Source organism: Protopterus annectens, chromosome 14.part0 (genome assembly GCF_019279795.1).
Source record: "Protopterus annectens isolate FY-2018-M chromosome 14.part0, PAN1.0, whole genome shotgun sequence".
NCBI classification, from domain to species: Eukaryota; Metazoa; Chordata; order Ceratodontiformes; family Protopteridae; genus Protopterus; species Protopterus annectens.
In genome coordinates, this window is record NC_056748.1 from 481,226,658 (window position 1) to 481,254,144 (window position 27,487).

At 42.7% G+C, this 27,487-nt stretch overlaps 1 protein-coding gene across 1 annotated transcript in view; it reads left to right on the top strand.

Annotated features, from left to right (window-relative positions):
- RRP12 (ribosomal RNA processing 12 homolog) overlaps positions 1-27,487 on the top strand; it is a 1,805,151-nt gene that overhangs the window by 214,955 nt on the left and 1,562,709 nt on the right. Inside the window, exons 7-8 of the mRNA XM_044056239.1 lie at positions 8,090-8,117; positions 25,402-25,518. Coding sequence (XP_043912174.1) covers positions 8,090-8,117; positions 25,402-25,518 — 145 coding nt within the window. The remainder of the gene's footprint in view (positions 1-8,089; positions 8,118-25,401; positions 25,519-27,487) is intronic.

Sequence of the window (27,487 nt, forward strand, 5' to 3'; positions counted from 1 at the left end):
TACCATAAATGTAGATGTTCAAGTATATTCACTGTTGCAATCCTGGTTACCCTCCCTCCAGCCCCCTGTTTTTCTCTAACTATACCTCTCCCTTCTTTTACTATGATAAAAAGCCTTTGTGGTGTGGTTGCTTTTGTTTGGAAGTATATGTTTTGTGTGTTGAATTATATACATATATATATTTTGCTCCCCATTTGGGGGGCACCTGACATCTGGCGCAAGAAAAACTGATGTAATGGCGTTGGCTGCATGTTTTATACCCCTGATGACCTGACGTCATGGAAGAAGGGACAGCAACCGACGCAGGACACAAGACTTTGTTAATCAGGCCGACTGAGGGCAACCTGCCAGCAGATTACCCATATGTAATGACTGCAACAGTGAATACACTCTCACATCTACATTTATGTTAATTGTACACAACTGTACTTTCTACTTAAGTGATTCCTTGATTCATCATGTCCTGGCAGTAATCAGGCCTGGGTGTGGCTAGTGAAATTGCACTCGGCTTTCCCAAAAATGTGATTAACCACAGTCACTTCATGATTTAACAAGGGGGCAATTACTTTTTCACATAGGGCAATGTAGGTTTGGATAGTTTTTTTTTTCCTTAATAAATAAAATAATCACTTAAAACTGCATTTGGTGTTTACTTGGGTTATCTTTGTATAATATTTGTCTAATATTTAAATTTGTTTGATCCAAAACATTTAAGTGTGACAAACGTGCAAAAAAATAAGAAATCAGGAAGGGGGCAAATACTTTTTCATTGCACTGTATATGTGCGTGTGTATTTATATGTATATTTTCGTATATGTGTATGTATGTGTACGTGTAGTGTTGGACTGAATTGTTTTGTTTGCGTCTTTCGGCTTTTCCCGGTTAGGGGTCACCACAGCGGAACTCCTGTCCGCTAATGATTGGCAGTTGATTTTTACGTACTGGGTTGCCAGGCCCGACGCACAACCTTCAACGAAGGTACGCCCATTCACGCATGTCTCCACGCAGAAGACGCTCTAGCTGAGAATCGAACTGGACAGCATCTTACTGTGAGGCGACAACGCTACAAAGCATAAATATATTATGCATGAATATGAAAAATTTGCTGTTTGATTCTATCATTGTACGTATAATTCTCTCTAAAATGTACGCATTTAATAAAGGTGTTTGTGTATTTATATGTATATGTTGGTATATATGTGCTCGTGTGTATGTATACATGTATAATGTATATGTGGGTGCACGTATATATAATGTATCTAAATGAGAGAGGTACTTTAGGCAGCCATCTTTTTTTTTTTTTCTGTTTTAATTCCTTTAGCCCAAATCCTCCATGGCTTAAGCTCAGTAACATGCTTTAGTGTCGCAAGTATACCACTCTGAAGTAACCCCATGAAGACTGCCTTCTGTCTCGCAGGATCTGTTGTATCCTTTTGATCTTGGATCTCTACCATGGGGGCCATGTGTTACGGACATACTCCTCATCGAGGAGAGCTAAGCCAATGATGTCTTGTCATGCCTCCCTTCCCATGCTACCCTCGGCAGGTACCCAAGCTCAGAATTTCTCTGATCACGTGGGTTATTTGTATGGCTTTATTCCTTTACACCAACAAATCTGGCCTGTGTGAAAACATTGTGTTCAGTGACTCCAGTTTGCTGTACCTGATGTTCTTCGTGTTTCACTGTTGCAATTATTACATTTGGGTAATCTGCTGGCAGGTTGCTCTCAGTAGGCCTGAATAACAAAGTCTTGGGTCCTGTGTCAGTTGCTGTCTCTTCTTCCATGATGTCAGGGGTATAAAACATGCAGCCGATGCCATTTTATTCAGTCTTTCTTGCCGAGCGGTGCCCGAAGCAGAAGCAGTTCGCAAGTGCCGGTCGGCCGACTCCTGAAATTTCCGTATTCAATATTTGGGACCAAAGTCTTCAAACTAAAGCTAAGTACCCCGTTGGGGAAACTTTTTCTTGCTCCTTACCATTGTCAGTAAAAGTTAATAATTGCATTTCTTGTGGGAAGCAAATACCTCATAAGGATTTTCATTTGTACTGTATTCCTTGCCTAGGCCCAGATCACAACGTGCTTTGCTGTCGGTTTTGTGCTAGATTTAACCAACACACTATTAAGCATCTGTTTATTTTTGCTTCTAAATATTTTGGTACAAGATTTAATTATCCTAAAATGCCGTCAGTTAGCAATCAGACTACCGGAGTTCACAAAAAATGCAAAGAAAGAACCAGACAGTCGAGGTCCAAAACCGATGAAGCTTCTCCTAAGCAAGTCTCTGGTTCGCTGGTACTCAGTGAGGTGCTTTCCCAGCCCCTGATACCCACTACTTTTGAGTCGCAGGCCTCTACCAAGACCCATTCGGAGTCCGGAATGCCCTCGAGATTCTCAGAGTATTGAACCCGTGGATGTCTCTCCCTTGGATGGGTCCGGAGCTGCTGAGCAGGCACCAGCTTCTTAGGGTGTTTTCAGGCCTCAACATTTTTATATTAAATGGATGCCAGCAACAAAAACAAGGTCAAAAACTTCTATGTCTAAAAAAAAAATGATGCATTAGCCACGTGCTCAGGCCCCTATGCCTAGAAAACAGATTATCAAAATGGCTGAGGATTTAATTACCTTGATCAGGGGTTCCCAACTCCCCCCTGCTAAGAGGCCTAGGCAAGGCACTGATTATGAATCTTCAGATCAGGTTTCCATTTCTTCTGATCAGGAATTTTCTATTCCACCCTATGAGGATTCTGATGCAGAGGAATCCATCCCATCTGCATCTCCTCCTGAGGATTACTCTTTTGGAGGGACTTTGCATACTTTAAGGGAACATTTTCACTGGGAGAGTTGGGACTTCTCTGAATCAGAAAAGGGACTTGGGGATTTCCTTCTTCTTCCTCAGCATAGGCCTTTGGCAATGCCTCCTGTATTGGACATTGTTGATGTGTTTTCGGAATCGAGCATGGTTCCTGATTTCCTGCCTCCCCCTCCTAGTAAGCCAGACAGATATTACAGGGTTCCTGACTCCCACAAATTTCTATTCAAAAATCCTGTTGCAGATCCTGAGACTATTTCTCGGGGTCCCAAATGTGTAAAGGCCTCTACAGCCAAAAATCCTACCCCCTCTGATAGAGATTCCAGGGCGCTGGATAGATGGGGAAAGAAGGTTTATACGTCTGCAAACTTAGCAATCAGGGCCTTAAACTGCCAGTTTCATATGCTTAAATATCAACAGCATGTTATGGGCTTACTGAAACAGAAAATTATGATTTCTGATTGTGTGGAAAATAGTTACAGGAATTATTGCATTCGGCAGAATAGGTTGGAAAGCATACTTTGCAATGTGGTTTTGATTCCTTGGAGGCCTCTTGTAGGGCCGCCGTTACTGGATCTGTGATTAGAAGGTATGCCTGGCTCAAGGTGCAAAATCTGCCTGATCATGTTAAAGCTAAATTGTTGGATGCCCCTTTGCATCATGATACTCTGGTAATAAGGCAGAAGACGTTTTAAAGAAAATGGAAGACTAAGCTAAATCTATGCAAACTGTAAAAGATTTCTTGCAAGTGCAGCCACCCAAGTTCAGTAGACACTGGCCTACAAAAAAATGGTCCTTTCCTGTGTCCAACAGAGCCACTCAAGGCAAATCCAGGTGCTCAAAAGGCTCCAGATACCAATCACAGGGTTCTTACAGGTCAAAGCAGTGGGGTTCCTCCACCTCCAAATCTGGAGTAAACAAAGCACAACCTTACAGTAAGCAGTCTCAATGGCTTTCTTCTACCATCACCAAGCACTTACCTTTTGGCAGCCCCCTTGGGGGGAAAACTAGCACTTCATGCTCAAAATTGGCAGTTAATTACCCAGGACAAGTGGGTATTAAACCTAGTATCCCAGGGGTACCGATTTCATTTCCATACTTTGCCAATTCCAAACGGATGGCCGGATCTGCCACAAAACCAGTGGGCAGAGGCCCAGAAACAAATCATGTCCCTCATGGATATGGGGGCTATTCAACTGGTACCAGAAAAGGAAAAAGAACAAGGTTTTTATTCGACTTTTCCTGGTACCCAGAAAAGACCATTCGATTTTGAACATGTTCCTGGACATTCCAAAATTCAAGATGCTGACTTTTTAACAGCTGCTGCCTATGCTAGGCAGGAATGCTTGGTTAGTAACTCTAGACTTAAGAGGCATACCTGCATATCCCAATAAGGGAGTCATGCAGAAGATACCTCTGCTTCAAAGCAGGTTTTTTGCATTGCCAATTCTCTGCACTGCCCTTTGGCTTATCTACTGCGCCCAGGGTCTTTACAAAGTGCCTAGCACCAGTAATTGCATTCTGCAGACAAAGAAGCATTCATATTTATCCTGATCTGGATGACTGTCTCATTCAAACAGAGGACAAGGACACTCTTCTTCAACATCTGGCATTTGTAAAAAGACTTCTAGCATGCCTAGGGTACACCATAAATGAAAGTAAATCACAACTGGTACCCTCTCAAATAATTACATTCCTGGGTGCAAGCTTGAATACAACTGCCCAGATGGCTTACCTCATTCCAGGCAAACAAAGGCAACTGACAACATACTTCAAACAAATGGCAACAAAAGCTCCGTTATCTGCAAGACAAATTCTGCTGGCTTTGGTGTTCATGGCATCCTGCATTCTACTAATTCCATATGCAAGACTGCATATGAGGAAACTTCAATGGTACCTAAAAAAATGTATGGAGTCAACATTGTCACAGTCTAGAAACAATGATTCCTCTCATTCCCTGCCTACAACAGGAGTTTCTTTGGTGGGCAGAGACATGTCACCAAAACAAGGGACTGTCATTTACTCTACCCCCTGCCACCCAAACCCTAACTACAGACGCATCAGACTATGCTTGGGGGGCTCACCTGGCAGGGAGATGCTTTCAGGGCAAATGGAGCCCAAACCAAATGCATCTGCATATCAACCAGAAAGAGATGCTAGCTGTTCAGAATGCTCTGACAGCCTTCAAGGACTTACTTCATCCAGGACAACTACTGATAAAGAACAACCATACAATTGTGGTACATAAACAAGCAGGGGGGGTACACATTCTTACCCCCTTTGCAGACTAGCCACGGCCTTGTGGAACACAGCTTTGATTTACCAAATACATCTTCAAGCTTGATTCCTGCCAGGAAAGCAAAATACTGTGGCAGACGACCTAAGCAGAAATCTTACGGACCCGCACAAATGGAAACTGGATCCACAAATCTTCAGCATGCTAACACAAAAATGGGGGAGCCTGGACAGAGATCTATTTGCCTCTCCCCAAAATTATCAGTTGGACAAATTCTGCACAAGAACTCATCACAAAAAAGCATCGAAAGTGGATGCCCTGTCCTTAAGCTGGAAAAATCTATCCGTCTATGCCTTACCCCCTCTCCAAGGTCTTACTAAAAGTCAGACAGGAAAAATGAAAAATTATCCTAGTTGCTCCGGACTGACTTCGCCAGCACTGGTACCCACTACTAAGGAATATGTCTCAGCTTCCTCCATGGTACTTGCCTCAAATACCTCATCTACTGTCTCAGCAGAATTATCAAATTCTGCACACTCTGCTCCAAACTCTGAATCTTGCAGCATGGCTGATCTACTAATTAGTCAAACACCACCTCTCAGTAAATCTGGCTTCCAAAATGACATCTATCACAGAAGGCCTAGTACTAGAAAATCTCATGCTGATAAATGGAAGAGATTCTGTGCTTGGAACCAAGCACAAGGAACAGACACAGCAAAGCCCAATATTCCTCAGATTTTACAATATTTGACTGAGATGCTTGACAAGGGCCTATCTTTTTCTTCATTAACAATCCATGTCTCTGCCAGCTCGGCTCATTACAACACAGAGCCTCCCCTTTTTTCTCATCCTCTGCTTAAACAGTATCTTAGAGGGGGCCAAAAATTTAAGGCCTCCCAGGAGATCACCAACTCCTGCATGGGACCTCCAATTTTGTGCTGGAAAAACTCACCGTGCCTCCTTTTGAACCAGCAGCTACTGCGGATATAAAATTTCTATCTTGGAAAACAGCCTTTCTCTTGGCAGTCACTTCAAGAAGGGTTTCAGAACTACAGGCTGTCATAGCAGTGGAGCCTTTTGTTATATTTTACCTGGACAGGGTGTCCCTCAGGACCAGTCCTTCTTTTATGCCTAAGGTGATATCTAGTGTGGCTCTTAACCAGGCCATTCATCTGCCAACATTTTACCCAAATCCGCAGAACAAGGGGGAGCGGATTCTGCATTCATTGGATGTACACAGACAACTAAGATTCTACTTAAACAGGACAAATCTCTAAGGAAGTCTGAGCAACTACTGGTAGCCTTTCCTGCAGGGTCAGAGGGGAAGGCTATATCAAAGCAGACTATTTCTGCTACTTGCTCCATGGTAAACCTGTGCCCAAGGGGATCAGATCACATTCCACCAGGGCTGCTTCTACTTTAGCAGCTTTTCTCAGAGGGGTTCCAAGCAAAGACATTCTAGAAGCTGCTACTTGGAGCTCTGTTCATACCTTCACAAAGCATTATCATTTGCCTCTCTTCTCCAAATCCAGGGCAGGCTTTGCCACTGCAGTTCTGCAGGGCCTAATAGCCACTTCTAATGCTGTTTAGCTCCATTCCTCCCATCCATAGCTTTGAGGTTCTACCCAAATGTAATGACTGCAGCAGTGAAACATGAACAACATAGTACAGTTGTGTACACTTACCATAAATGTAGATGTTCGAGTGTATTCACTGTTGCAGTCCGGGTTACACACCCGCCATCCCCCTTTCTATACCTTTTCTTCACTATACACAAAAGCCTTTGTGATGTATTTGCTTTTAGATGCAGGTAAAGTTTGTTTCTAAGTGTGCATGTATATATATTTCTGTTAGTTTATTTATTTATATATATATATATATATATATATATATATATATATATATATATATATATATATATATATATATATATATATATATATATATATATATTTTTTTTTTTGCTCCCCATTTGGGGGGCACCTGACATCTGGGGCAAGAAAAATTGAATAAAATGGCGTTGGCTGCATGTTTTATACCCCTGACGTCAGGGAAGAAGAGACAGCAACCGACGCAGGACCCAAGACTTTGTTATTCAGGCCTACTGAGGGCAACCTGCCCGCAGATTACCCAAATGTAATGACTGCAACAGTGAATACACTCTAACATCTACATTTATGTTAAGTGTACACAACTGTACTTTTTATCCCTTGCAAGTATTCCTCGGTTACCTATATATTAGTAACCGTATAAAAAGGGCATCAGGCAGCAGCAGGAGTGAGTGCATTACTTAGAGCTCCAGAAGCTTCATGGAGTGAAGGAGGCATAGAGTCCCTTAAGTTAATGTTGTAGATGCTTGGAATAAGTAGGTACTGAAATTGAGCTTGTGGACATGCCATTGTTCTTATAACCAAGTTTAAGTGACTTGTGATGTGTGGACAGACCTTGATAAGGCTGTTTTGTTCACCTTTGTTGGGGGTACATGGTGGTACTTTATGGAGAATTGTATTTGTAGACTGAATTGGGTTTGGTTGTGTAAGGCTTTACTCTGTATGCATCACCCCCCCCCCCCCTTACACACACACACACAGAGGGGCATGAACTGTTTTTTAGAGAGATGAACTGTTTTAGACATCACAGCAATTTTGTAACTGTTTCGGTTGGCATTTGCAGATACCAGGACCAACTTGGCAGGTCTTTCCCCATCACATTTCCATTGTGTTTTTTTTTTACTTCAGCATTTTTCCAGCATCTTGTTTGTGTAGTGTGCTACTTTGCAGTTGAGGCACAGCTGGCTACTTCTGAACGTGGTACTTGTGCTTCCATTACAATTGCTACAGGCAGAAAGTAGTTGTATGTACTGCAAGGCATTTACTGAGACATTTTGATATCACTGATGTAGTGTTTGAAATTCTGTTTCATTAGAATCCTAATCAGAAATGCAGTGCACATCATTTTGCTGAAAAAAGGGGGTAGATTATCCAATTGGTGTTTTTATTATTCAACAAGTCTTGAAAGTGCGAAGAGTGGGGACTGAGATGAGTGAAAGTGGTAGAGAATCAGCAGTTTGGGTATCTAAGATGAAAGAAAAAATGAGCTGAAGAGGGACAAAATTCCTTAGTCACATCCTAATTTAGTTAGTTAATTCTGTCTCCGATAAGTTGTTCAGCTTGTGTACAGCTTCTACTGAAATTCCTTCAGAGATGATTAGTCTTATTTTGGAACTGTGGTAGGGGATGCCATCATTGCAGTACATTTCTATTGATAGATTTTTCTACGCCAGCTGGCAAGTTTTTCCTGACATTCGTTTAGATCCAATTAACTGAGTTAATGTTGTTGCAGTATTTAAGCCATCCAGGCTGTCCAGCCAGTGCACAGACAGCAGATGCGAGTCTCTTCTCCTGAGCTGTGGAATTACTGGAGAGAGGATTGGGTTGTTATCCAGTGAATGGTGTCCCATTGCTTCTGCAAAGAAGTGCCTAGCCAGAAGATCTCTGTTCAGTATTCCTTATCCCGTATAGTCAAAAGAAATTCCATTTTATGTGAATTTGCTGATGTTCTTCGTGTTTCACTGTTGCAGTCATTACACTTGGGTTATCCTGCTGTCAGGCTACCCTCAGTCGGCCTGAATTCCAAAGTCTAGGTCCTGCATCGGTTGCTGTCACCTCTTCCCTGACGTCAGTGCGCCAGGGGTATAAAAGATGCAGCCGATGCCATTTTCTTCAGTCTTTCTTGCCTCGCAGTGCCTGAAGCAGAAGCAGTTCGCAAGTGCCGGCCGGCCGACTCCTGAGATTTTCGTGTTTGAATTTCAGATCCGAAGTCTTCATTAAAAGCCAAGTACCCCATTGGGGAAAACTTTTTTCTTGCTCCAGACTGATGTCAGAAAAAGTTAATTGTATTTCTTGTGGGAAGCAAATGCCTCATAAGGATTTTCATTCTTACTGTATTCCTTGCCTAGGCCCTGACCACGACTTTGCTTGTTGTCAGTTTTGTGCTAGATTTAAACCAGCGCACTATAAAGCGCTGGTACGATTTTGCTTTTCACTTTTTTGGCAGAAGATTTAATTGCACGATGCCGTCTGATAGCCAGCCGAGTACCGCAATTCATAAGAAACGCAAAGAAAAAGAAAAGGACAGGCATCCGAGGTCTAAAACTGATGAGGCTTCTTCTAAGCCAGTCGCCGGTTTGCCGGCTCTCAGTGAGGTGCATTCGCAGCCCCTGACGCCCGCTACTTTGGACCCGCAGGCCACTATAGACTCCCACGTGGAGTCGCCTAGGCCACTTGAAGCTCACGGTACTGGACCTTTGGAAACTATTCCCTCAGATGGGTCCGGAGCAGCTGAGCAGGCATCGGATTCTGAGGGTGTTTTCAGACCTACTAAATTGTACATTAAAGTGACTCCAGCTACAAAGGCAAAGACTAAAGCATCTTTAAAGACAAAGAAACAAGTACAACAGCCTCATGGTCAGGCCTCCATGCCCAAAAAACAGATTCTCAAAATGCTCAGAATGGCCAAAGACTTAATTACTTTGATCAGGGGTTCCCATCCCCCTCGATCATCCTCCTCCTCCTGATCAAGGCTTAGGCAAGAGACAGAATATGAATCTTCAGATCAGGTTTCCATTTCTTCAGATTCCTCTTCTGATCAGGAATACTCTCTTCCTCCCTATGAGGATTCTGATGCTAAAGAATCTATCCCTTCAGCCTCTCCTCCTGAGGATTATTCTTTTGGGGAAATCTTGCATAGCATGAGGGAACATTTCCACTGGGAGAGCCAAGATTATTCTGAATCTAAGAAAAGGCTCAGGGACTTCCTTTTACTCCCTCAACACAGGCCCTTAGCTATTCTGCCTGTGTTAAACATTGTAGATGTATTTTCAGAGTCCAGTCTGACCCCTGACTCCTTACCTCCAGCTCCTGTTAAGCTGGACAGGTACTACAGGTGCCTGACTCTCATAAATTCCTTTTCAAGAACCCTGCTGCTGACCCAGAAACTATTTCTCAGGATCCCAAAGGGGTCAAAGCATCCACTGCAAAAAAAAAACTACTCTCTCTGACAGGGATTCTAGGGCATTAGACAGATGGGGAAAGAAGATTTACACCTCTGCTACCTTGGCTATAAGGGCTTTAAATTGTCAGTTTCATATGCTCAAATATCAGCAATATATTATGTCACTGCAGTAAACAGATGTAGATGTTAGAGTGTATTCACTGTTGCAGTCCAGGTTACCCACCCACCATCCCCCATCTCTTTTTAACTGGATCTTAGCTGCACTTCTCTAATCTATACAGTCTATGTGGTGTATTTGCTTGTAGATGAAGGTGTAATATATTTTGCTGCATGCATGTTTTATTGGCATATTTTTAGCCTTCCCTTTTGGGGGCACCTGACATCTGGGGCAAGAAAAACTGAAGAAAATGGCATCTGCTGCATCTTTTATACCCCTGGCACACTGACATCAGGGAAGAGGCGACAGCAACCGACGCCAGACCTAGACTTTGGAATTCAGGCCGACTGAGGGTAGCCTTGCAGCAGGATAACCCAAGTGTAATGACTGCAACAGTGAATACACTCAAACATCTACATTTATGGTAAGTGTACAGAACTGTACTATATACACTCTTCACTTCTGAAGTGGGTAGGAATAAAATCCTGTCCTTACAGTTCATACTGCTAGCACAGATTATGGTGATGGCTGTTGTGCACAATGCTTACAAAAGTGAGCATTCTTTATATTGCCAGAGTTTGATGGCAGTAGGAGACAAATAGTCTGTATGTGCACTCAAACAACTGATCGGGTATGAAATTTATTCAGTCTTAACTTGATGGCATTATTTAATTCATCCATTCTCCGTGTCAAAGCAAGTAATTTTAAAAGAAACCAAATAAATTACATAAATACATTTGGATAGATGTCAGATTGATCAGCTTTGAAGTATCCAAAATTAGGGTTTTATACAATTTTAGTTCACACTTTATATGGATATATATTTAGTATAAGTAAATTGCAAATTTCAAGATGGTAATCCTGCAGTGAGCTAAAACCTGTAAACTGTCTAACCAAAAAGTATAATGCACCCAATTAAAAATGTAAGTCTAAGTATAGAATATTACAATAATCAAAATGCATCTCCTTTTACTTAAAACACTAAAACTGAGGTTTTAAATTAATCTCTTTCAAGTTGATGTAAATAAATTATCCAAGAAGTAGAAAAAAGCACCGAAAGGTAAACTGTTGAAACAAAAAACACCGTAGCAGGCTCCAGTCCTTTAGTGTAGTCCAAGGTCTATGAAATAACTGAAATTTCACAGCACAAACAATTCCACAAAAAGATAAGCACTTTCACTTAGGTCTATCCCAGTCTTCATCAGAACATGGAATAAAATAAATCAGCCACTTTTAGACAGATTCAAAATTTGTCAGCCAATAGTACCAGCTCATGAATAAGCCATTAAATAAATTCATTCCCCTGCATTATTTTAAAACTACAGTAAAATATATGCTGTATTAAAGCTTTGTATTAAAACAGCAGCAACCAAAATGAATACACATTCTAGCTGCCATAATAAAATACATACGGTCATGAATCCTTGTTTAAAACAGTAGCAAACAAAAAAAAATGCATATACTCTTTCCTTTTCTAAAGTTTAGCTGCCCTTAATTTAAGGACACTGTTAATACTAACATGATCATTCAGTCCCGGGTTTTGGTTGAATCCAGCCTAAGCTGCTAGTATAGTTCTTTGTATTCTAAAAGGGCTTCGCACAGTCCCACCCCTTGTGTCTGGTTTCACTTGTTTAAGTACAGAGCACTTGAAAATACCATTCTTACAATCCTCCTTGTGTCTAAATAAAACATTTGTATCTTTTTTTCTGGGAGATCTCAAGCAAGTGTTCATATATTCTTTTCAATGGTCTCTCTGTCTTGCCTATATAAAAGCTAAGGCATGTCTGACAGACCCTGATGTACACAACCCCTTTGCTGCTACAATTAAACTGCTCCTTAAATTTCATTTTAAACTTTCTGGATGGGATACTAATACTTTCCTGCTCTAAAATGTTACTGCATTGTTGACAAGGGGTCTAACTGTACTTTTTTCGCTACCATGATTTTCCAGCATTTCCTTTAAATTCATATATCTCTCTTTAATAAATGTCAGTACTGATGGAATAATTTTACTGGTTTCACTTTTTGTAACCAAATGTTTCCAGCATTTCTTAATAATGTTCTCAATTTCACTGGAATTGTGTGTGTTTGTGTGTGTGTTTGTGTGTGTGTTTGTGTGTGTGTTTGTGTGTGTGTTTGTGTGTGTGTGTGTGTGTGTGTGTGTGTGTGTGTGTGTGTGTGTGTGTGTGTGTATGACATTTTATAATTCATCCCTTTATTTTCTATATTCATTTGTGGTTAAAATTTTCCCCAAAATTGAGTCATATTTTCCTTTCCTCCCTTGGTTCACTTCTTTCATCAATTGATTAATCAAGTTCTTCGGGTACCCTCTCTCTCAGAAGAATCCCTTCATCACCTTCATTTCCTCCAAGAAAACACGAACCTCACTGCACATCCTTGGGGCCCTAATTAATTGCCCCTTGATACCCTTCTTTTGATTATAGGGGTGCTCGCTCTCAAAATGTAAATAGGAGTTTGAGTGCGTGGGTTTTCAGAAAATCTTGGAATGGAATTTCTTCTCTTCCCCAACCTTATATATGGTCACATGTAAATAATTGATGAATTCTTGTGAAGTGTGCCAAGTAAATTTCAAAAGAAGTTGTAGTCCCAATGTATTCCAAAAATTGGTTTAACTGGGTTTCTGTCCCCTTCCAGAAAAGACAAATATCATCTAAAAATTTGGGATAGACCTAAGTGAAAGCACTTCACTTCTTGTGGAATTGTTTGTGCTGTGACTTTAACAGTTTTTTCATATATCCTGGACTATTAAAAAAGGTTTGGAGCCTGAACTTTTTGTGGAATTTTGTGCTGTGAAATTTCAACAGTTATTTCATAGACCTTGGATTACACTAAAGGTTTGGAGCCTGCTATGTTGTGAATAAAATGTCCACAAACTTCAAAAGTATATGCCTTAAATATACATGCCCCACCCCCATGCCACATTCAACAGGCAAAAGCCTTCGTCTGCTCTGGCTTGTTTCCACCCACAGGTGGAGCTTAGAAATACCTCCAAAGATGTTGCATTTGGTAGAACAAGCTGCCAGTCAGCCCCCGAGACACACCATGACCTTCCTCCTACTGTACACTAAACTTATCCAGAAACAACTGAAAATTAGATTGTTTGAGTCCTTAAAAAGACAGAAGAGTACCCATAATAGAGTAACGCAAAACATAATAGCTGCACAGTTTCACTAAAGTTATAACAAATGGTAGTTTAAATCAAATGATATCAAGAAATCGTAAATATACAAATCAATATTAAATAGAGTATACTGAACTTAAACTTTATAAAAAGGGAAACTTTCACCCTACTGCACTAGTCATGCACATGGCATTAAAATGAATGTGCCTTTACTTTGTGCATGAGCAGATGGGGCTGCTTGTAGTCATGTTTCTGGTTCTAACTAGGTAGACCCCTTGGAAGGGCTGGAGGTGTGGCCTGTCTTGAGTATAATCCTTTCTAACAACAAAATGGCAAAAAATAAGAGGAAAAAAAAAGTCAATTGAATTTTTTTTCTGTTGATTACTCAAAGCAGTACAGGATGGTGTGAGATAAGATCTTGGGCAATGTCTCAGAAGGTTTGGTTGATCAAGTTTGTTGATGACTGCAAGCTGGGCCCTATAATCTGCTCATCCACTGATAAGTCTCTCCAACAAGGATAAGATTGTGCACATGCCTGATGTACTGAAAAATAGTGTGTTAAATGCAGAAAACAGCAAAGTAGTGGCATTTGGCAAAAAGCTGCTCCTACCTCTTGCACTGTAAATGATCTCTCTTCTCTTCTGATGGACATGGCCACAAGAGATTTGAGAACTTTTGGGGACAACTGTCATTTGATCATTTTGTTTTCTCCATAATTGGGGAATGCCTGTCTGGCCTAATTAATTTCCAAGAAAATGTCCAAGTTCCATGGAATTCCTTCTATTAAATTGTGTTATCAGACCCATTTAAATACAGTGCTTCCTTTGGTATATATAAATCAAAGCAAGTTACTCAGTTGGAATGGCCCTAGAGATTTCTAACCAAAGCAATTAAAGACTTTAAATGCTTCAACTGTCTGGTTAGATTAGCATGCCTCCATTACTTCGTAGCCTGCAAGCTACGACAGAGTGGTGTCTGTGTGCACATTCGCACTTTTTGAGTCATGAAAGATCCAGTCTTATTTGACTTCAAATTTCTGTGCAAACCATTGATTATACAAAACCTCTACTAAGGACCTGACTGACACCCTATGAAACAAAGTAATTTTTCCTACCTTTAAGGTTAGCCTTAGTGATGGACACAGATTTACTTCAGGTCTTCTGTGTACATCCCTGCCTCTGGGAGGCAAGAACTGGTAGGTGCTTGAGAAGAATAGAAAGGATTTTGCCTCCCTAAAGGGAGTATATGCCTAGACATCCCATGATCTCTGTTACTATTTGCCTAGTGGTGTTCATATTTTCCTAAATTAAGAAGCTCTGTTGAATGTTTTGTTTGCATCCAGACCCAGTACCAACAACTTTTTCCTCTCACCTCTGCTGTCTTCAAGGTGTTTGACAGCCTGATGTTGAAACTGCCTTGCTTCCATTTAGTAATTTGATTAGTCATTGGCGCTATCCTCCTTGACTGCCTGGACATATAAATCTTAATATTTATTGAGATCAGTTTGCATTTTTTACATTATAAAAGATGATATGAAGTAGGAGATTCATTTGTCTGCAACCTGTGGGTTATGGATCCGATATCGGATCCGAACCGGCATGGTTTTCCAGCTATGGATCCGAGCTCTCAGCTCCTCCCCTCACCCATAATGCCCTGCTCTCCCTACATGACCTCAGATCTAGTTTGCCGCGCTGGTGACCAGATTGGATTTCAGAGCTCTTCAGCTAAGTGTTGTTTACTACATTTTACAGTGTTAAATTTAAAAATATTTAGTTTTGTGTGAAAGTTGTAGGTTCCCTATCCTTATAGCTTAAAGTTTTTAAGTTTTAATAATTTTTATAACTTTTAGTTATCCCACCCCTCGCTGGTAAGTAGTGTGTGTTTGGGCCTGTGATTGCTTGGCTAGTTAGCTTTTACTTTACAAAAAAAAGTAAAGTAGTAGTAGTATCCTTAGGATGTCTGAACCCCCTAAGGCTTTCTTTTCGAAGTGCTCCGAGTGTGGCCATAAGCTTTCCCCTGCTGATGGCCACACTCTGTGCGTTCGATGCCTTGGGGTTGAACACCTCACTTCTGGATGTTCCATTTGTGCAGGGTTCAACCCCAGGGCATTGAAGGAGTGGAGGTCGAAGCTGGTCCTGGCGGGACTTTTGCCCCCGGACTCGGCTTCGGCTACCACTCCTTCAGGGGGTACTGTGTCTACGGTTCCCTCCTCTCCTGCTCCCCCTCCTCCACCTGGGACTCAACCTCCCTCTAGTGGTTTGGAGGAGAGGGAAGCAAGAAAAAAGGACCGGAGGGAGAAGCACCATAAGCGGCGGGCCAAGACCTCTGTTTCGGCCCCGCCTGCCAAGCGGGCTTCTCCTCCGGCCTCCTTGTCTGCTGGTTCTCCCCCTCCTCGGCTCCGGTCTCCAGTCTGCTTCTCACCGGGACCTGAGGAGGAGGAGACCCGATCTCCGTTGAGGCTATTGAGGAGGCACTCAAGGCCTACCTCGGTAGCCTCGTCGAGATCCACGTACAGTTTATCTGATGCTGATCTGGACCGGATGATGAGAAGGTTCATCCAGGCCCAGATGCAGATGGGAGTGCTCCTGCCCCCCCCCCCCTCTGGGGGGGAGCTCAACCCCTTTCTTTAAACCTATAGCTCCTTCTCCGACCCGCTACCCGGGTTCGGAGCGTTTGGAGCCGAGCAGCTTCGGAGCCGGGGGTGGGTCGGCGCCGATAGTACTGGGTACTTCGGATCCGACCCTGCCCTCGAGTGCTTCGGATCCGACCTCTCGGAGCCTGGATCCGAGCTTCGGATCCGGGGGGATCAGTGCTCCTTCGGCGCCGTCGGTGTCGGAGCGCACTGCCCCCTCGGATCCGGGTGCTATGGTGCTGGCTCCGATCCACTCTTCGGATCCGAGGGGGAGCCGATTATCAGATCCTTTGGTCGAGGTTGGCTCCCCCTCGGCTTTTGATGTAGTGGAGAGGGCCCTGTTGAGGGTTTCCGGACCCCCGGCACTTGCTTCGGCTCCGTCCCGCGCTCCATCTGCACTGGGCCAGGCTTCCACCATCCGGCCACTGGGACAGCCCGCTTCTTTGCCCCAAGTTGTTCCTTTGGAACATGACACCGCTTGCAAGGGGTCCTCTGACAGCCCCCCTGAGGATGCCCCTCGCAAGCATACGTGCAAAAGGAGGCACATAGACTCCCCCGAGTCTCTCACAGAAGACACAGATTTGGAGGAAGGGGAAGGCTCCCCAAGATCACCCCCTGAGGATGTCTCCTTTGGAGACATCATGGAAATGCTTCACATAAGGGGGGGGTTGTCTGCCCCCAAGTCTTCCTCGGACGAGTCCATGTTCTTGGAGGCATTTGAAGCGGGCCCGTCTACCTCTTGGGTGTCCCCTCCTGCCGACCCCCTGGTGGACCTAATTACCACCAGAGCGTGGAAGGATCCGGACACCGTAGAGCCAATCCCCAAAAGGCCGGACCGTATCCTTAGTCCCCCGGCTGACCGTGCCCACTGGAGCAAGGGGCCTCCGGTAGATGCCATGTTGACGGCGGCAGCCACCAAGAGGGAACTTGCTCAGGAGAGTCCTTCAGTCCATCCCCCGAGCAAGGAGTCTCAGATGATGGACCGCTTGGGGAAGCGAATGTTTAGTTCAGCGCCCTTTTCAGTGAGGGCGCTGAACTACTTGGCACATGTGATTAGGATGCAGCACGATCTTATCAAGGAATACGCTGCACCCCCCCCCCCAGAGTCCATGTCGGAGGAGGACAAACTGTTGCACTCCACCCGTATGGCCACTCTCAGGTCTGTGACTAATACCTCTATGCGGTTACTGTCGCATGCTACGGAGGGAGCCGCTAGAGCCGCAGGGACAGGCCTAGTTACTAGACGTCAGGCCTGGCTCCGCCATTGCGATTTCACAGAGCCCTTCAAGGCATCATTCGCGAACGCTCCCTTCGATGGTTCTGCCCTTTTTGGCAAAACTGTTCGCGATACTTTGACCCAGAGCGAGAAGGACGGGAAGATGCTGTCTGCCGTCGGAATCTGCTTCTCTGTGCCCCAGAGGCCCTATTCTAGGAACCAAAAGGGCCAGAAGAAGATGTGGTTCCGGAAGTCGCAGCAGTCCCAACCCGCTCCGGACAACCAGTCCTTCCGTGGCAGAGGAGGACAGGGAGGACGCCGCCCCAGGGGCAGAGGGGCTCCCAGGAACTTTGGGTCCAGAGAACCTTTCTCTGAACGGCCCGCACAGCAGCCCTGAAGGGTTGCCCGGCTGCTTCACTCTGGAGGCAGTCGGGGGGCGTTTTTCGGAGCACCTAGCGGCATGGGAGTCCATAACATCAGACCGCTGGGTCCTCCGCATCATATCCAGAGGATACCGCATTCCATTTCATCACATCCCAAAATTGAAGTCCCTCCCCGACGTTCCACCCGGTCAGTGGGAGGCCGCTTTAGCAGAAATTGGCCATCTGCTGAAGAAGAGCCATCCAGCCCGTCCCCCCAGACCAGATCGGATCAGGGTTCTACTCCAGGTTCTTTTTAGTGCCAAAAAAGACTGGGGATCTAAGACCAATATTAGACCTTTCACTCGTGAACCTGGCAGTTCCCAAGGAGAAGTTCCGAATGGTTAACTTGCAGTCCATTCTCCCCGTTCTGGGAGAAAATCACTGGATGTGCTCTATAGACCTCAAGGATGCGTACTACCACATTCTAATGGACAGATGCTCCAAGAGGTTTCTTCGCTTCCGGCTGGGAGCCAGTCACTACCAATCCAGGGTCCTTCCCTTTGGTCTCACCACAGCCCCCAGGGTGTTCACCAAGGTATTAGCAGTGGTAGCGGCCCACCTGAGGCTTCAGGGGGTACAGGTCTTCCCTTACCTGGACGACTGGCTCCTCACCGCCCCAACAAGGCATCTACTGTTATTGGCGCGAGATTCCTTTCTCCATCTATCTCCCCGTCTGGGCATCACAATAAATGCAGAAAAGTCCAACCTAGCCCCTACGCAATTCATAGATTTTATAGGTGCCAGGTTAGACACGAGACAATTAAGAGCCTTCCTCACTGCGGACAGAATTCAGAATCTGCAGCTCCAGGTGCGGGCCATCCTCCACTCCAGCTCAGTTCCGGCGGAGTTTGTCCTGAGGGCTCTAGGGTCCATGGCAGCAGCGATAGCTCTTCTTCCTCTCGCCAGGTTCAATATGCGGGTCCTTCAATGGACGCTCCTAGTTCAGTGGTCTTATCTTGCTCTTCCTATGCATCATCCCATTGCGATCAGCAAGGCTTGCAAGCGGTCCCTCCTGTGGTGGCTCCACTCACAAGATCTCCACGGAGGCCGCCCCTTTTGTGCTTCTCCCCCTCTTGCCACGGTGACCACGGACGCCTCCCGCCTCGGGTGGGGGGGCATTTTGCAGGCCGGACGGTCCAAGGCACGTGGAACGATTCAGAGACCTTACTGCATATCAATGTTCTAGAGATGAGAGCAGTGCTCCTAGCATTGCAAGCACTACAGGCCTTTCTTCCCTTGGGAACTATTGCAATTCAGTCGGACAACATGTCTGTCGTCTGGTACATCAACAAACAGGGGGGGAACCAGGTCTTACCCTCTTTGTCGAGAAGCCATGAGAGTGTGGGAATGGGCAATCTCCACCAACCGCTTTCTCATCGCAACGCATATTCCGGGTCGGTCCAACATCCTTGCGGACAAACTCAGTCGCACCATTCTCTCCCCTTACGAGTGGTCTCTCAATGCTCAGGTAGCGAAACGCATCTTCACACGGTGGGGAACTCCTTGTTGCGATCTTTTTGCGTCTCCCTCAAACACCAAGTGCGACAGTTTTTTTCGCTCTAATCCCTCCTCCCGGAGATCCCCCAAGAGACGCTCTGGTGCATGCTTGGCCCCCCGGTCTTCTTTATGCTTACCCCCCTTTGCCTCTGATGCTCCAAGTTCTTCAGAAAGCCTCTCGGTTGGGGTGCAGAATGATTCTCATTGCCCAATTCTGGCCTCGACAGATCTGGTTCCCTTTCCTAAGGTCTCAGTCAGTGAATCCTCCTTGGATTCTAGATCCCATTCCGGATCTGATCTCACCCGTCCCATCTATCAACCCCGAATCTGGACAACCTGAAGCTAACTGCTTGGCTGCTCCAGTTCCACTCCTAATCAGGACTCCCGGTATTTCGTCTCCAGTTAAGGCCATCCTGGTAGCGGCTCATAAACCATCTACCAGGAAAGTTTACCGCAGCAAGTGGAAACGGTTCTCCATTTGGGTGGAGCGGCAAGGTCTAGACCCCTTCACAGTTACCCTTCCTCTGGTGCTTGACTTCCTAACCACTCTTTTTAATGATGGTGCTAGCAGTTCCAAGGTCATAGTGCAACTTGCGGCAATTTCTCACTATCATATTGGTCAAGACTCCAGTCCACTGATGTCTGCCAAATTGTGTAAGATCTTCCTAAAAGGTACTTTTCTCCTCAGACCCCCTGTAAAGCAAGTGGTTCCTCCTTGGGACCTTTCATTGGTTCTTCAGGCCTTGACCGCTCCCCCCTTCGAACCTGCGGCTACGGTAGATCTGAAATTTTTATCTTTCAAGACGGCCATTTTAGTAGCCATTACCTCGGCCAAGAGAGTTTCAGAACTTCAAGCCTTATCCATCAAGCCTCCTTACTTGGTCTTTCATCCGGACCGTGTATACCTCAGGACCAACCCGTCCTTTCTTCCTAAGGTAGCTTCTGAAGCAAATATTAATCAATCCATTAGCCTCCCTGTTTTCTTTCCTAAATATCAAAACAAAGGTGAATACAAGCTACATTCCTTAGATGTTCACAGGCAACTTCGATTTTATCTGAACAGGACAGCTGGTCATAGGCAATCCGACCAGTTGTTTATTTCCTTTGCTAAATTCAATTTGGGTAAACCAATTTCCAAAGTCTCCTTATCACGCTGGATTTCGCAGTGCATCTTATTGGCTTATCAAGCTTCTGGAAGGCCCGCACCGGAGGGAGTACATGCCCATTCAACCCGGTCAGTTTCTACTTCAGCGGCCTTTAAAGCTAGGATTCCTCTGGATGATATTTGTTCAGCAGCCACTTGGGCTTCATCTCATACCTTTATTTCCCACTACAAGTTGGATATTACATCTAGAGGTAGAGCATCCTTTGGCTCCGCGGTGCTCCGGAATATCCTTCCATGATGGCCGCCCAAGATTCAGATAGCTGGGGACTCTGTCCCACAGGTTGCAGACAAATGAATCTCCTACTTCAAATTTAGAAGTTATGTACTCACCATAACGTTCCATCTGAGTAGGTGTATTCATTTGTCTGCAACCATCCCGCCCTCCTATCCCCCTGGCCTTGTCAGTTTCCTGCATATTATGTTACCCTTTCTAGGGTATTTTTATTGATGGCAAACTCGATCTGAGGTCATGTAGGGAGAGCAGGGCATTATGGGTGAGGGGAGGAGCTGAGAGCTCGGATCCATAGCTGGAAAACCATGCCGGTTCGGATCCGATATCGGATCCATAACCCACAGGTTGCAGACAAATGAATACACCTACTCAGATGGAACGTTATGGTGAGTACATAACTTCTAATTTCTTAGATTCTTTTTTCCTTGATAGGCTGAATATCCCATTGAGCAGGGTAGAAGCAGAGCTTCAGTTTTCTTGTTGAAGTTGATAATTTAAAAAAAAAAGCTTTACATTTCCAGTTTCCTGTATTCTTGAAAACCCATCCTTTGTTCATGTTCTCCTTGATTTTATAAGTTATAATACCAGACTTGAAAAGGTCTCCGTAAATTTTCCCCCTGCCTAGCAATCATTTACAGTACAGATAATTGTCCCAAGACCTCATCTATTAAAGTTCACGTTGATCTGAATTTTGTCCTGCTGTTTTTGTAGGATGAGATCTAAAAACTGTTAAATTCTTTTTATTCAGCAGAATTTACGTTTATGTTGGCAGCATACAGCAGTTACCCCATTAAGTGAATCGAGTTTAACATGGTTACAGTGATTGTCATAGTTCAACATAGATAAAAGTAAAGGTCCATAGCTTAAACTTTCTTTGAATGTTTCACTTGTAGTATTATCTTAGTGAATGCCAAGCTGCATTGTTTACATGTCTATTCGACGGTTGTATCTAACTTGGATGATGACCCCGAATCAGACTGAGTTTCTATGAAATCTAAATCACTGTCTGCTTTGAGTAAAGAGTGCTTACATCCACCTGAGCAGGACCATATTTAGAGATGGTGAGAACCTTGGCTGTGAGAAACTCCAGATGCCCTGTTTAAGTGTTAACAGAGAACGAGGCCGTATGGTGGTAGGGAAAGGTGGTGTTGTACTATAACTTTAAATTTGTTTTTATTCAGTTTCAATGCATTTATTAATAGGATATTAATTTGTGGAAACTTTCATGTACCAAGTTGTAATACAACTATAATAAATGGGGGAAAAATGAATTTTAGTGAGACACTTCGTTTTTATAGCTTGTGTTTAAATCTGACCTAGCACCTGAAACAAATTAGATCTTAACCTTTTTGGTGTGGTGAATTTAATATTGGCTCTCCTGAATACAGTAGCATGCAGTTATTACTCCTTGTTGGCAGGATTCAACACATCATAAGCTTTATTTGTGCAGCTGACTTAAAGCAAAAATCCTTTCTTAAAAATGAGTTTAATAGTTGCTTTACTACTCATTGTATCAGGTGTCCGATGTTATACTGGAAAGCTAAAGTGGTATCAGTGGAACCAGAGAATTTCCCAAGAATTTTCTTCCAAATTCGTTCAATACTTGAAGCAATGTCCGTGGTAGATTCTTTTAAATATTTAGGAGTCAAGAACTGCCCTTTCTTAACTCCGACTAGAAACTCGTAATCTGTTCCTTGAACTTTACCTGAGGAGCCTATTTTTCAGGATCCAAGGCTTGTGGTAGTCTTTTCACTTTAAAATTCACACCAGTTTTAAAGGGATGGTGGTAATTTAGCTGAGCCTGTCAATGTTAAGGATTGACAGACTGACAGGTGTTTCTAATGATCATGAAATTTTGCTGGTGGTCTTAAAAATCTGTTTACCTCCCATCTAAACTGTCAGTTTGTAGTGTTTTAAACATCAAATATTACACCATAGAATACCGAACAGTGCTTTCTGTTTGTGATACAGTCTTTTCTGCTATTACTTAGCCCACACTAATCCAAGGAAAAATTAAAAACAGAAAGGGCAAATTGATTTCTAATCGATCGTCTGTAGCTCAGGGATTTCCTTGACCCTTGAACAGCACCCTGCTCCCACAACAGAAAGGCACAGTTATCTCACTATCATTTCCCATTTTTATAGTATGGCAGATTGTAAGGCTTATGCCTGGTATCTTTTTTAACAAGGAGCATATAAAACTTAGTTTCAAAAAAATTTAAAAAAAGCAAAAAAAACCTATATTTCATAATGAGAGCATTTTTTTGTCACACTGGGAGAATAGAACCTCCTGTTTGCCCCCTTTCCATGCATTTTACAGTAACTACAGACCGTGATTTTTGAAATGACCTATTTACTGCAAGTTCACTTGTTTTCCATTTTATTCTACTTTTGCTGTAAAACAGTTTTTGAAGTAGATTCTTTGGTTTAAAGTGCCTTGCATTCCCTTGCTAGTTTACCTTTGTGTCTGTAGGAACCAGTTTTACTTTACAGATTTCAATCACTTGTCATTGTCTTCATGATCAATTATTTCAGCTAAACATATGTCATCTTTCTACTTGAGGACAAGTGCTTTTTTAATGCTTAAGGTCGTTTCTGCAATCTGTGAAAGTAACATATGTCATCTTTCTACTTGAGGACAAGTGCTTTTTTTAATGCTTAAGGTCGTTTCTTCAATCTGTGAAAGTATATTGGATGTATGGAACAGATTTAAGTGACAACTTCAGATTTATTCCTTTGCTGAACACGCAAGATATAACACAAGCCTTGATGTGAAAATATTGTTATGCTGTCTCTTGTCTCTCAATGTCCAACTGAAATTTTAGTTGGAGTTGCACTCTTTGCTGTGTCCTCATGAAAAGCTGAACCTCTAAGTTGTACAGGCTACTACCATTTCCTTTTTCATTGCAGCTGTACAATGATCTTGCTGCCTAAGAGTTCAGCCAGGTCTTGCAAGTAGTGTTGGTCTAAAATTTAACCCATTTGATTATATAATACAGAAGTCACAGGTCAATTAAGTGACTGCTGTTTCGATGAATATTTTTTTGCATGACTCAAAAATTTTTGTGCAGGAGTACATCCCAACATGAGCATTCTTGTAAATGGGGTACCTGGAGCCAGTTACATGAGGCTTAATTTTTTTGTCTTGTGTTGACAAGGTTGTTGTAGTGGGCTTGAGGGTAGATTTTCAATGAAGACCAGAGGAGAAAAAGCTCCTCATGCACATTTAGGAGTATAACCGTGCAAGCAAGATAAATAAAGGACTAAAATGAATATATTAAGGTACAATAACCAGTAACCAGTGCTACAACATGTGTAGAAAAATAAAAACACAACTGTTTTATTTAGTCTTAAACAGCAATGTATTAAGGATGAGGTTAAATTGTTTGACAGATAAATGAATGCAGTGCCAGGGCAAGCAGAGTACAAAATACGTGGCTGTGTAGGATATATTGAAAATTATTAATGCCATAAATTGAAGGGGGTATTAAATCTGACACATTAGTGATTGATATTCTTGTGCGCTAAGGCAGATAAGCAGATGTGTAGAGAGTGAGGTAGCTAGGAAAATTCTGAGAGAAATGAAGTTGCAATGTATAAGTAACAAGGGGGGTGTGGATTAAGTCCTTCTGCAAAAATGCTTCCGATGTATCGCATCAAGTTTTACTTGCACAAGTTTCAGCTCGATGTTAAGTGATTGGATTTTTGAGTATGTATCACTTGTGTAGCGAATTTCTGTCTTGAAACCAAGCTGAAGGCATAGTTGTGTGGGGCATGTGTATGAGGAGGAAGGGGCTGTGTACTTCCCCAGAATCCATGGTAGCAGACATCAGAAAACATTAATATAGTCATGGAGGAGCAGGGCTTGCACCTGGGTACTTTTAAAGGGAAATGTGGACTGCTTAATGCAGGTATTGTAACCTGCCAAGCTTTTTTAAGGATTTAGTCCAAGAAACGCATCGTCAGGCGTCTTTTTTTTTTTTTTTTTTTCCTGCAGTTTGTATTTTTAGAGTAGTTGATATCAACATGATAAACACATGGCTGCGCTTTATATGCTTAGTTGTTTGCATGTATAATGTTATGAATACATGATTGATCCAGAATTCTGTTTTCCTCAAAACTTTTGCTGCTGTTGTGGGATATGTTCGTACATGTTTTTTAATCAGTACTGATATTTCAGGCTAAACTAGTTGTGGTATTTTTGTGATCTATTGCTAAAATTGTAATGAACTAATACATTTTGTAACCTGTTGCAAAGCCTGACTTGTCAAATTGTTTTGTTTAAACTGCTGTACCTCTCAACTGTCCTGATTTTTGCAGAACTCTCAGGTTTTTGCTTCATATTATTGGTCAAAATAATGAGAAGTTTGAGTTTTGGCCTCTCCTTCAGAAAATGCATGCCAAGGCAAAAAGTCTATTCTAGAAATTGCCTAAGTTTTATAAGAGAAATATTGAAAACGTGTCCCTGATTTTGTGCTGTTCCTCCATTACTTTTGGCGTTGTTACAATTTCTACCACTTAGAAGTTGACATGTATGCATAGTACTGTTTTAAAGAACATTTTGAGGCTTACTTAAAATAATAAAAAGGTGGTACTGATAAAGAATTTGTTTTAAATGGGCAGATTCCTGCAGAGCAGCCCATTTTGTACTTAATTGCAACTTTGCTGGTGCAGTATTGTTTGTATTAGTTTTTCTGAAGCTTTACAGCTTTTGACTTGCTACATAGTAGTGATTTGAAATACTAAATCTCTGTATCTTGTCACTTAAAATGATGTTGTGATGTTGTAGTATGAAACGGTTAAAAATAAAAATAACTTGCTCTGTTTCTTTGATACCTAGAGAATTGTGTTTCTCGCTTTTTTTTTTTCAACATTCTAGATTATATCCTGTTTGGCAACCTTACTAAGAAAACAAGACCTGACAACATGGAGTTATCCATCCACACTTCAAATATACCATGGACTACTAAGTTTTACTGTTCACTCCAAGCCCAAGGTAAATTTGTGTGCATTAACTCGGAAGTAATTTTTGTAAATTAATGTTTGTAGCACTTTGTTTTCCTCTTTCTGTACATGTCTGTAACTTTGGAGTTTAGTACTTGTGTAAGTTTAAGCTTTGCATTTTTTTTCTTTTGCTAGTCTGCAAGGTCAGCCATGGTGCTCCTCTTTCTGCATCTAGTTGTCGTTTATTTCTCTATTAGGGGAAAGCCCTTTGGTGCATTAATTTCTTATTGGAGGTGTAAGTCAAGGGCTGAGGAGCAAGCCAGTCTCCAGATCGTGTGGACTGGCCTATTCCCTTTTGGCATCTTACAAGCTTGCACTCTTCACGTAAACAACCTCTTGACCAAGAAGCACACTGCTAACATTTTTAGGACACTAGACACTATGCTGCCAATACTACACTCGCATTCCTGCAAGTAGCATCAGTGCAGCTAACCAGACTGCCCACCTCTCTCTCGATGGGTGAGCAGGTATCTTTTCACCCATCTTTTGGAGGAGCCAGCATCGGCTGCTTCCTTCTGTCTTCCAACGTTTGTCCTGCTAGTTGAGCATGGGTCAGTTGGGACACATTTAGGGCTTTATCCTTCTGTGTCGTACTCATTTTTGTGGGGGGCGGGGATGCTTTGCATGTGTGCTTATGTGATTTGAAGCTCACATGAGTCTGGCTCTGTTTTTGAATCTGCTTTTTATGTCATCCGTCCTGCAGGTGTTCTTGCAGTACAGTATAGCAGTAGTTTTCTGGGTATAGTTCACCATTTTGCTCAGTTTGTTTTGCTCTCATCCACCAAGTCCTCTTTTCCCTTTCATTAACTCATTATTTTCCCTTTCTGAGCGGGAAGTGAGAGAACTTTTAGTTGCCTCATCTTCCCAAGTAAGTTGCATGTATATAACATGATGTGTATAGGTCAAAAGCACTAAATGGCAGAAGTTTTACTTTAAGACCACCTTTGTCAAATCATCATTGCCAGCATACTGAAATCTAGTCCAAACTGCAAATAGTCTCCACCAGAAACATTCTCTTCCCTTCTTTCCCACCCTCCCTAAATGTCAGAGTCCTTTACTGTGAGAAGGAGAGAGAGAAACAAATGAAAAGCATTAGGCATTCAGACACACTTCTACTAAAACAAGTTTTGTCAAAAGTTATAAGAAATAATGTTTCCCTTTTTAACAGTAGTCATTCTGTTTCCTCAATAGGAGTGCTTTCAGCAATAGTAAAGCTTCTCTCTGATGAGCAGTCTTTCTTAGTGTAAGACATGGTGAATCTTGTCAGCGTATGTATTTTCTTTTCAGTCTGCAGGCTTACTCTTGCCTCTACTTTGAAATAAGCTTTGAGGATTTATTAGTCTGCCATTGCGTGCATGCATGCACACACACATATGACAACAAATAGTACATGGGTACATGATGTATTAATTGAAAGTCCAAGTGTTGCAAATGTAACTGTATAAATGCATGAATGTTGTAATACTAAAATAGCAGTAATATAAACATATCCTAAAGCAACAGTGCAGTAAGATTACTCACATATATAGTGATGAGAGTTGTCTGAAGATAGCAAGTCAGATAGAGAGAGAGAACTACAACAAAATAAAGCATGCAGTGTTACAAGGTGAGTTAAGTAGTGTGTCCCATATTTCTGCATTTGTTTAAAAACAAACCCTTTGAGTAGGGGTCTGACCATGAAGTTACTGAGAGAGTTCCATCAAGTTGACATTATGTCAACTGTATAATTTTCCACAATTTCTCCTCTGTTGGTGCAACTATGCCTGACCTTGTGTATAAAACTAAGGAGACTAAAAACATTTTTGCTTACTATCCACTGCAGTAATCGGGAGCTTCCTGTTTTCTCAATTTTTATAGTATTATTTACTTTTTTCCTTGCATATCCTTGGCTGCCGTAGCAGAATCTTTCCTTCCACACACTTAAACACTTCAATTTATTAAGTATAGATATTGCTGAATCA